Source organism: Antedon mediterranea, chromosome 6, assembly GCF_964355755.1.
Source record: "Antedon mediterranea chromosome 6, ecAntMedi1.1, whole genome shotgun sequence".
Taxonomy (NCBI): Eukaryota; Metazoa; Echinodermata; class Crinoidea; order Comatulida; family Antedonidae; genus Antedon; species Antedon mediterranea.
Window position 1 is genome coordinate 2,063,807 of NC_092675.1, and position 12,113 is coordinate 2,075,919.

General features: G+C 33.6%; 1 protein-coding gene across 1 annotated transcript in view; it reads right to left on the reverse strand.

Moving 5' to 3' along the window:
* LOC140051231 (beta-hexosaminidase subunit beta-like) overlaps nt 1-12,113 on the reverse strand; it is a 69,674-nt gene that overhangs the window by 57,052 nt on the left and 509 nt on the right. Inside the window, exons 2-7 of the mRNA XM_072096368.1 lie at nt 11,549-11,650; nt 10,249-10,562; nt 9,846-10,005; nt 7,807-8,002; nt 7,042-7,132; nt 6,216-6,320 (exon numbers count right to left, since the gene is read on the reverse strand). Coding sequence (XP_071952469.1) covers nt 6,216-6,320; nt 7,042-7,132; nt 7,807-8,002; nt 9,846-10,005; nt 10,249-10,562; nt 11,549-11,650 — 968 coding nt within the window. The remainder of the gene's footprint in view (nt 1-6,215; nt 6,321-7,041; nt 7,133-7,806; nt 8,003-9,845; nt 10,006-10,248; nt 10,563-11,548; nt 11,651-12,113) is intronic.

Here is a 12,113-nt window from a genome sequence, read left to right on the forward strand (position 1 = left end):
CATAATTACGTATGCGTGTGACAAATAAGGTGTAAGGTACACGAAATCAACTTAAAAGATGATCAATGCGATTATACATCTTCAACTCACATGTTTTTCTAATGACAAATAAGCTCTGATTTAACCTTGATGTATTTGTTATCTTTATGAGTTAAATTCAAATTCTGATGTTTAGCAAAAAATAAGTAGAAAAATACGTACCGACACTTAATAATGAAAACAGAAGCTGATAATAGATAATACGTACAACAGAAAAATAATCAATACGACACTAACTCGTCATGGACAGTTAAAGTCACATAAAGTTCACTTATGTCCAACTAGTGTATATTATGTCAATAAAGGCAATATAACCATAGGCATAATGCCGAATACTAGAATGTCAACAAACAACCCTGTGATGGTGACACTCACATTGATGAACCTGTTGTAAAATTCAGCGTAAAGTAATGGTAGGTATTTTCTATAATGCTAACATAAAGAATTAAACGCCATATGACTTAAGTTCACGCAAGAAGTTGAATTAAAACTGAATGTTGCCAAGAAAACATTTTTGTAGGCCTAGGCCTAGTTTTAGCTGTAGGCCTACACGTGATCTTAAAAACGTTGTACAAACACTTACAAAAGGTCAATATTGTGGCAAAGTACAGCAACCGTCAATTACCGGAAAGCATGACGAATGTAGTACAAAGCGAGATGAATACTGAAATATACGATCGTAATGGCCTAACTGGGCAGGTATATTCCCAAATGTTGTTATACTAACTCATCATCAAAAAATTAATGAATGCACTAATTATGGTACTGTATAATGAGATTGAAGTTACAGGCGAAGACGGCAATAAATGCAGAAGTGTTTTATGATATTGTATAAACTGTTAAAAGACCACGGCATGTTTGCTACGGGACACACAATCATATTAAATTGGTTATTGATTTCCTCATAAACTAATATAATATGTAATTAATTGTGATCCATAGAAAGTGCACTAGCACTGTACATAATTAATAAATAATGTATGATGTAAACTTTTGTCATCATAGTTCATCTTCATTTATGTTCATCGTCATCATCGTAGTGCCGTTCCTATGCCGTTCACGACCATGTTTCTCCATTTGTTTTTGTTTTTTTGTGTTGTGTAATATTTCTATATTTGAGTACTGTACATTAAAATGCTCTTCGATTGTGTATTTTTTCTTCGGACGTCCTTTCTGCTTTTCCCTATCAATTTTTCCTGTTAAACACAGCTCTTCTAATAATTGCTCTCTTCTCATTACATGGCCGAGGAATTAAGTTGTCTCCGCTGTACGCTGTTTTTAGTCGCGTGGACGCGACTCTATAGTTCACTATGTCGGTCGGTCGGTCTGTCAGTCTGTCTGTCGGTCCGGTATCACTATGCGTTTTAGCACGCGACTTATGGCTATTGGCCTTGTTTTTTTATTGTTTAATTTTCTTGTTGTTCTGACCCTTTGTAATTGTTACGGTTTGAAATTATGGAACTTGTTCCTTGCGCTAATAAGTCTGTTCGTGTAATGGGAGTTCGTCACCAAGTTCCCGAATTGCTAATGGACCAAAAACCCAGCCTATTGTATATCAAAATGATATCAACAGTAAGATACGAAAATAAGAGACTATTGAAACGTTTAAGTTGGGAACATTTTTTTTTTATATTCATTTATATGATTGTATTTTTATATATTATAATAAAACAAGATTCATAAACAATACATTTATCACTACGAACATGTCAGAACTGCATAACGAATATAATTTCAAAGATATCATGAAAGATAAAAAAAGTGACGAATTATAATAGCTGTACCACACTGTCAATCACACTTTAACTCCTATAGGCGCCTCGTCTCGTTTCTAATAGCAATATAAAGCCCGTATAACATTAATAAACTACAGCGATTTAATTTAAAATCATATTCTGAACAATAAAGAGACTGTCATCAATAACATTAGACACGTGTTGAAGAATAATGAAATCATTTATTGCGTTTATATGTACTGAATTGAATATAAATTTGTCCAAAATGTAGTATACAAATAGTTTTGCTACAGGTAATTCTGTTTTATAGTGTATAGTATAGACATGGTGACGACGACAAGGGTTATGTAACCCAGAATAAAACGAATGAATCCTTTCAAGTCTACAATGAATAGGCCTATTGCCATCATCTCATTCTGATGGTTTCTCAAATATATCGTGGTTATCTACCGAGAGACGTAGCATATTGGGTGCTGTATATAGACACACACAGCTTATTTTCTCGTCTTTGGATGGGATGTAAAGCCGTTGGTCACGTATAAAAACTTCGTACACTATATTAAGAGTAAGGGATCGTCATCCGGCGTGCTGAACTGGGTATGCGCTCACTGCTGAGGGTTTCCAGTTAGGCTTGAGGACGATTAGGCCTATAATAAAATTTGCATTGTGGTCTTCATTTCTGAATAATTAATTATGACGATTAATGCGTCTCATAGGCGTTAGATAGCGGTACCGATACCCGAAAGCGGCCTTTTGGGGCTTTCCTTGCATCATAGGATCGTAACACTAGTATGATGTTCTGTGAAGTTGCGTAATTCTTTGAATAAATCATTTACTCATAAATACCATACTATTTTCACACAATCTTAAATCGAACCCCAATATAAGGTGATGCCATGTTAAAGTTTTGTTTGCAATAAATGACTACAAATAAAGAACATTGGATACAGTACGTTAACATTTACTTTATATGATTAATTCAAACGGGATGTAAGAAGGAAGAACGGTATAAAGAAAATGATGATCATGGAATTAGGAGATTTAAAAAAGGGGAAGGAAGGGGAAAAAGAGAAAAACATAATACATTGACACGTGATGGCTGAAAGACAACATGAAAGAGTTTTAAAATAAACATTAAACTTAATAGATTGATGAATAACTTGTATGTAATCAAATTAGTAGTTCCGGTGTTTCAAAGGATTAAAATAAAGAAGAAATGATAATAATGAAATAGACAACGAATGGTTAATTGAAAATTAATGATAGACCTAATGGTAACTCAATTCATTGCGTCATTGATCGCTTTCTAAGTTGAGATCAATGGAGCATATATTAAAATAATCACGAAGTAATGACAGCTAATAGAATCAGTGCAATTATATTATCATATTATATTATATTAGTGATAATAATGTCAAGCAATTGGATGACACGAAGGTCATTGGCATTTCTGACACACGAACACACTGGATTTTGACAATACAATTAGTCTACTCTATCCGTTCATTCCATCAAAAATCATATATCAAATATAGAAAACAGTGGAAATTCAAAAGGATCACGAGATAATATCATCATGCTACAAACAGTATAGAAAACGAAAAAAAAGTGAACATTTTTGCCATTATCGAATATAAAATAGGGGCGACGTTGTATGCCCTTGGTATCATCAGTGCATGTGGAGGCCAATGGAAGCATGTAAACTAAAGGATTGAAAACGAAACCGAATATTGGATATGGTCCATGTACAATATGTAATACCATGGGAAACTGGGAAATTAGGCTTTAAATGGATACGGTAACACAAATCAAATGCTCCGGTAAAATCTATTCATTCATTCATCTTTTATTTTGGAAAAAAAAAATTAATTCTCCACAGCTCAAGAACAAAGGAAACAAATATATATATATACGCCATATAGTCACGTGGTTACAAGAATAGCTTCATCCATCTACCAATGAAACTTACCATAATTAACAATAACCATTTTATTAAAGCTCTTCCAATCATACGCCAAAATCAAGGTACGATCACGTCATTCTAACATCATTTAATTCAATGTAAATTTGGAATTCGAAATGCTACAGAACAAATCGTGCATTAAAATGCTGATTCGATTTAATACAGGATGAAGGATGAGGTTTTTGAAATAAAGCGTGTGATTTGATTTGTTTCTTAGCAAACAATAACATTCAGATGGTTTGTTGTCTATATTTCTTTGTTTATCATTAATTAATAAAAATAAAAATACATCAATTACGTAACATGGTACGCATCCAGAGGGATACAGAACAAAAACCACAAAGACAAAACAAAATCGTAACCTTAAATTTATTTTTAGAATGTCATATCCAAGAAAAACAAATCTGTTGATGTTTTGTAAAGCTAGATATCTAACACATTAAGGACACTCGCCTAGACCTAACTACATAACTGTTCAGTTTGTGAATTATATTATGTCATGGAAATTATGGTCCATGATAATATTGCGGTTGTATAGATTGATATAGGAAAGCTACATGCCAAGGTGAGGGTTTAAGGCAACGGTTATCGACAGTTTTCAAGTGTGGACCTTATTGACTTTTAAACAATCTTGCGGGGCAGGTATGTAGGGTCAACAACTCGACTTATAGGTTTTAGGAAAACCATACTTTTATTATTTTATTTCTAGCAATATAGTAAGAAATATAAGAATAATTAAATACACTCGGCCGGATCTTGGCCCAGGGGGTCGACTGTTGAAATCAGAGGGCCTATGGTAATATCTCCCTTCTTCCAAGTTGTGTCAAGTGATTTGCATTCCAGGACTCGATGAAATCATCTTTCAATATATAATATGTGTTTTCATGTGTGTGAACAGCTGAAATGTACTGACCTTTTCATTCATTAATCTAATTAAGTTCACATTAAGTTCAAATTTAGATCAACATCCAAACTTAGATAAATACAAAATTATCGATATCAAAAAACAATAACAAAATAGATTCTAATTTACATTCAAATCGGTCATGAGAAGAAAATAATGATTAACACTAATTTTAATGCACGTGGTATATCCATGATTCCACAATGAGACACATTTCAATGATATAAATGATTGTGGGGTTGTGGACTAACTTGTTTTACAATTTTAATATACAATATTTCAAAGTTATATTAACAGCATATGTGATCGTATTTAAATCAACATCGTTATGATCAGTCTATCTCTCGATCTCGACAAAAATTAATAACGTTTTGCATTTTTGATTATTGTGCAATACCCATTGGATTAAAATTAGCATACGGCCTATTTATATTACATAATTAGTGTCCGCATGATTCCAATGTGTTTATTAAGTAGTCGCGTACTATAGCATAGCTTTCAACAAGCAAATAATAGACGCTACGATTGTAATTATTTTTGCCTGTTTGTTTATGACTGACGCATTTATTTGATCACTACCCCAAGGGTCATCCATTGCATACTCGTATCTTCCACAGTAACCTGGTGCAATGGGTTCAGCGTTAATACCTCGTTTGTGAAAGAAAACGGCAATGTTGCTTATTAAACGTAATAAGCTTGGGTACTTAGATTGTTAAAAAAAATGAATCCTGCTACTCTGGGGTAAAATAAGGTAGCTATTAATAGACATTATAAAGTTTATCTAACTAATGGTAAATGTTAAGAAAAGCCTTTAGGGGACATTATCAAAAGGTGCAAAGGATAGAAAATCTACTAAAGATTGACAAGAAAAGCATAAAGTGTATAATTACAGTAGGCTACTTCGAAGTTCATAGACTTTGGGAAATAAATCTCGAAATTAGAAACTAAATTTTCTCTTTAAACATAATTTACATGCATAATATAACAGTATCAACTCCCCTTCATTGTAGTAATGATTGATTGATACCTTTGCAATAAATAGCTCGAGGCGTTATGCGGATTAATGCGAAGTATTTACATAAAAACTTAATTAAAAATGTAATTACATATTTGTGTGTTTTGTGAAGACAAAACAAGTTTTGTTATTGTTGATAATGCAAGAGAGTATTCATGTTTCCATCTTTCAAATCCCTCTCTACGCATGCGTATACGCTAACGCTTTCAATTCGCGCGAACAAATTCGCCTAGTGGAAAATCGGCCTAAGTGTTCTAGAGGGCGTTGTTAAACATTGAAGTGGTTATTGTTGACTATTGCATCTGAAAAATGTATTACCAAAAAAAGAAACACACAACTGCAAGGTACGAACATTATTATAACCTGTCACGTGTCTATACACATTATTGCAAGATAGGTGTTTTATTGAATTTAAACAATTTACGGCGACTTTTTTTCCATCGAAGATTCATCGTCCGAAACAACATACAGATAAAGATTACTAATAATAGATTATTGTTGGTGTGATATTGTTATTAAAATGAACCTAAATTAGGAAATATTGCTTAAGGTACTAACCTAACCATACGGCATCGTTGTTGGTCAAGTCGAACATTTGCCATGTCTATATCCCTTACATCTTTGGCGCTCCATAGTCGTTCCGCCACTGCAGCTGCCCTGGGCCTAAAAATTTGATGTTGATGGTCCAAACAAATTAGTATATAATATCCATGTATTTACGTATATTTGTGCAAAAATATAACTCCACGTGTAGTTCTACATTCAATACGGTATTTACGCCATGGGTAACCACACTACCTCTTCGTTGTTTTAGAGTTCAAAACAGTGTTTATGCAAATTGGATCACAAAATCGTCACGCGAACATTTCAAGTTAGTTCCAATGCGTTATGATTGAGTACACATACCAAACGCTCATTGTTCCAGTGTGTGTTCATTTGTATTCAAATTTGTATTTAAATAATACCTTTTAAAATGCCACTATTAAAACAAAACAACTATTTTGTTCAAGTTCAAACTATAAACATGATACATACTTGGAAAAAGTAACCCACGTTTAGTAATTTGTTGGCTGTTTAACAAAGCAGAGAGTGAAAGGTATAGACAGTATTTACGGATACCAACGTTTATTATCACAAAAAAAAAGAGTTTAAATAGGCCTATACCGTATTAAACTTGTAGAGATACGTTCGGAAATCTTGATTATAGAACGTTAGACAATGTATTTAAATGTCGCGTCGTGAAATTAAAAAGATTATAATAGCATGTGTTTCTTATTATTGGTATTAGTGATGCATTTGTTGACCATATAGTTTGCTGCTTGTTTGTATATCTTGTTCAGTTGTTTCTTTTTTAGTTAGTGTCGTCATTAAAATGAATACGTACCATATTCTTGCAATAATGTTGCCACCATCAACATACTCCGCCCACATACATGCCTCTCCACCAATCAAAAGTTCCTTTTGTTCTTCAGTTCCTACGATTTATTAAAAAATGTATCTTATTATCATAATAATAATAATATTGGTATATTATTTATTAAATGTATGGTAATGTATGTATATTTTAAAATTGTAAAGGTATTATTTATTTATTTATAAGGAAAATACATATTCGTAAATGGGTGAGGTGGAGGATTGTTTTACAGGGTGTAGAAGGAGATTAGTGCTCACTTTCCTTGATGTTCTATCTTTTTTTTCATTGTTTAGGGGTCGGGGACACCAAAGTCTTATGGAGGTTTGTTGCTAACTCAACCCATTGACCGCTTATGTCGAATAAATAAATAAAATAGATTATCCTCAGGAGTGAGAATGGGGGACGATCAAAGCATATTGATCGAAAGGTCGAGAAACTCAACAGTTCTTTTCGGAACTAATACACGTGATGTACCGCAAACTTTATATCAACATTTGATTTCGCCATGCAAACCTTCAAACAATAAAATAGATTAATTAATGAAAATGAGCTCTAGATAAAGAAATATGTATATGTTAGAAAACTTAGAACTACTTAGAAAAATGTCGCAGAGTATACACAGTGTTTTCAAATTGTTAGCGCATTGTTTGACCAGGGAGTCAACTCCCTGGTTTGACACTGTGAAATAGACACGTGTAGAGCGTTCCATCCCACCCCATTTTGATATATACACACCTTGGAAATCCTCAGGATCGGTTTCATAAAACTTCTTCCAGTCAGGTCCATAACTGATGTAGTTAAGATACCATGGTGCAGACAGTATTGTTTTCAGACCAAGCTTAGTTACCTTTTCTAGGCCTTCTCTGTAAGGTGGTAGAATTGGATCAAGAGATGGGTCTTTCCAAACTTGTACGATTGTGTCAGGGTTAACCTAAATACAGATATATCACATTATCATCTTTTCTTGTATAACTTATATCATATATAAATATATTAAGATATAAATGTGTTTATATCTCTACCAAGCTACCTTCTCTGTTTTCTATTCTTATTCAGTATCCACCCACCATTCACTACCCTATCTTCTTTTGCTGTTCTATTTCTTTTATTCATGTCCACCCAGGCAGCACTTGCCAGTTCTTATGCTATGGCGTTATCCAAATTCCTTCACTTGCTCTGATGAAGGGCTAGTGTTGCCCGAAAGCTCTGCTAACTTTTTTGGCTGTTTTACTTTATCGTTTTGATTTAGCTTTTCGCTTTTTGTTGTATCTCCATTGAGATCCAGTCACTGATACCAACAGCATTGTTATTTTTTTCCCAGTAATTTGCCTTTAGATATATATATATAAATATACAATAATTCATGTTATGTGTTTTTAAAGATTGTGTTATGTTTGGCTGTAATATAAATGGGGGAATAGAGACTGGGCTGAATTCGGCACATGTGTGGAAGACACATTCCACGGCTTTCTTCTTCCCAAAGGGTCCCTTCGTGTCGCGCCCATACTTACGAAACATACGTTGGCCTCTTATATCAACACGTTAATACATAAATTACATGTCTTTTCTATGTTCTTAATAAATATCTATGTCGTAAAAAACAAACCTTACCCCTAGTAATATAATAGATTTATTGTTCTCGATTTAACTTGAATTACGAATGATGATATCTTCGACACATACAATGCAATTAATGTTCAGCGAAAGTTATAGCATCGGTTTAATACATAAGAAGATAGATTTAGTTGATCTTAAAATCAGCTATCTGTAACATTGTCAGAACGTACATATGACGCAAATACAGGTGTCATGTATTGATTTGGTGTTACATTCTAATCCATGTTTTCAAAGTATCATTTTTAGAAATGTTAAGACATTTTAAAATAATAAGTTAGGCGCAATGTCAAGGTCGGTAAGAATGCAATGTTGATGCGTCGTCGCGGCTAGAACACCATCCCGATTGCCCTTGGTGACTAAATTACTTTCCGCAATTCGGATCGGTTCGGTAGTTCGGAAGCTCGGAAAATAGCTTGCCAATGTAATAATATTATAAACAAAATTCATTTTCATTCGCTAAGGATTATTATTGCAAATTTTTAAATGTCAACAGTGTCCAGATTTGTCGGAAGGTTGGACTTTTTTCCGTTCTTTTTAAGTTCTAATTCGATTTTCGAATACACCACTGCTGTCGAATGTTACATCACTCTATTGACACCTCGTCTTTCAATTTTCGCGCGGGGAAACGGCCGAGGATCTGCGGGTTAGGAGGAGATAGAGAAAAAATTGTTGGCTTAGTGGTATTATAATATAGAGATGCCATGTTGAAACAAATCTGAACTAGAGGATTAGGTTCGTGTCTGGAAACCAAAACTCGAGTAAACCAGATAAGGAAAATACAAACTACAAATTCTGTTGAATAAAAGGACATATCAAAACAGTAGACTTGTATGTCGTCTTTTTTTTATGCTGTAGTATCTTATACAAGAAACCTCCCGCTAGCCCAAGACGTATGACAGGTCATATGTGCCTAAATGCTTTTATAATTTTACCAACCAACGATAATTTTAACAAATACGTATAGATATTATGGTACCCGCCCTGTAAGTGAGAGGTCGCAGGTTCGAATCCCGCCAGAGATATTTTTTCATACAGCTAAAAATACGGAACTTTCGCCGATGAGCTATGCTCGACTCGAGCTCGAGATCATGCTCTGAATATGAGCATTGTTTCTATAATTTGACAGTATGATTTATAGATATTGTGTAGATACTTACAGTGACGTTGTTATCAATGGGGTCTTGCCATATAATATATTTAGCCTTTAAATCAGTGATGATTTGAAACAGTTTTGTTTGATAAAACTCCTCGAGTGTACTGTAGTCTCCATCCCAACCTCTATCCGTCATCCATTCTTGTATTTCCGGATTACTTGCCCTGTGTAGTAAAACGTGTATTCCTTTTGAAATTTTGAAATTTGAAATTTGAAAAATTTTTGAAATTTGAAATTTGAATTTATGTATATTTGTATGTATATTATGCATTTTGTCAATAGGAAAAAATGACTTTTTAATTTTTTAATGTTTATTGTATTATACAGTATTTCTTTTTATGTATTTTTGCATATTTTTATTGTAGGGGCCCTCATGTAAAAAAAAACAGATAGCAATATGTCTTTACCAACAGTCATACGTCACTTCATCTGCTCCAAGATGAACAAACTCATCTTGGAAAACATCAATAACTTCTCGAAATAGATTTTCCACGAATCGATACGACTCATTCTTTATAGGATTGATTGTTCCCAGACGACCAAATGGTTGTCCATTTTCATAGCACATTGTTATGATCTCAGGATGAGACCTTCCCCATGATTCCATGTGACCGGGTGTATCGAATTCAGGAATAACACGGATTCCCCTCAGTCTTGCATAAAAAATGACACGGCTGACGTCATCGGGTTTGTACACCTTCAGTTCTGGGTGATACGCCCCCTATAAAAGGAAACCAAACAAACTTGATTGGGAGGAAGGTTTAATTTATTGATGAGCTACGATTATGAAAGTATGTTCCAAGTTAATGTTAACCCAACATTCTAAACAAAAATATAAAGAGCAATACTAATCGATAACAACAACCCAATTATTATACAATTACGTCATTGTTACCATTTCAAACTATAGGCCTAATCGTTGTTTCATACACTGAGGCACTAACGAGATAGGAATCAACATATTTGTCATAAAAGTCTATTCAAAACAACATTGCTAACACAATATTTGTTCTATCTTAGCTTGCAATGGTCACTACATACACTAAAGCAAGACCTAGATGTTTCTTCCTATTCAACACTAACCTCCTAAAATAAACCGGCTCTTCTAGTCAACGGCTAATATTGGACATCCATCATGATAAAATCAAATTGACTGTAAAAATCAGATCACCTAGGCCTAGTTTTAGTCTCATGAGATCTATCATTAGTATATTATCTTCAAAGTATTAATGCAAATCAAATGGTGCGTGTCCTTTGGGACACCGATGGCATTAATAAAGTAATTTGATTTTTTTCATTTTTTTAATAAATTGATCTGGTTTTATACTTTATACTAGTTTCGAGTAATACCGTATTTAATTTATTATGAGCTATAAATATCAACTGTATACTGAGCTGGTCAATTGTTTTTTCTCGATTCGTGTAAGTACTGATGAAGAAAGTATAATGGCTACTATTATGTAGGCATACAATGTGCCGATACAATACCATACCAATGTGTTGAAGATATGAATGAATAATAAAACCGTCTAGTTCATTAAGTATAGACTGTGCGCTTACTTAACGTTGTGTATTAACGTTTTTATTAATTTTAATCCACTTATGAGTTTTTCCTAGAATAGACACATAAAGGTCTCAGACAGTGATTAAAGCGATCAGACGTGGTTCAATAATACTGACTTTACAACTCGGCTTTTTCAATCTTACTTTTTCGCTGAGTTCAGGATAGGTCTTGCTAACAAACGCAAAGGCTTGGTGATCAACTAGATGCCAGTGAAATACGTTGAATTTATTGTACGCCATAGCATCCTGAAACAAGAGTATGCACACTTTTCATATATTTGGTTAAAAAAAACACAATTTTGTTTGTTTATGTGAAACACAATGCAATACAATATTATCGTGTATTTACGGCTGCTTTTTGTAAAATGATTTGATAATGATTATACGATTGTGAGGCTGATGATAATGATGCCGTTAATGATGATTATGATAAAAAGGATAAATACATCTATTAATAGAAATATGCTGATAGTCTTCATCGTCGTAAATGTCACAAAATTGATTATTACGGAACTAGGATGCCTACAAGAAGACCTAATTTTAAAGTAATGGATGTGACTGATGATATAATCTCCATGATTTAGACTGATCACGACGCCAATGAAAAGAATGAGAAGAAATGACAAATCCTTATGAGACACATACGATCGTTGCTATGCATATCGTCATGCATCAGCGGTTTCTGTCTCAGAATTACGTAATTGTAGCT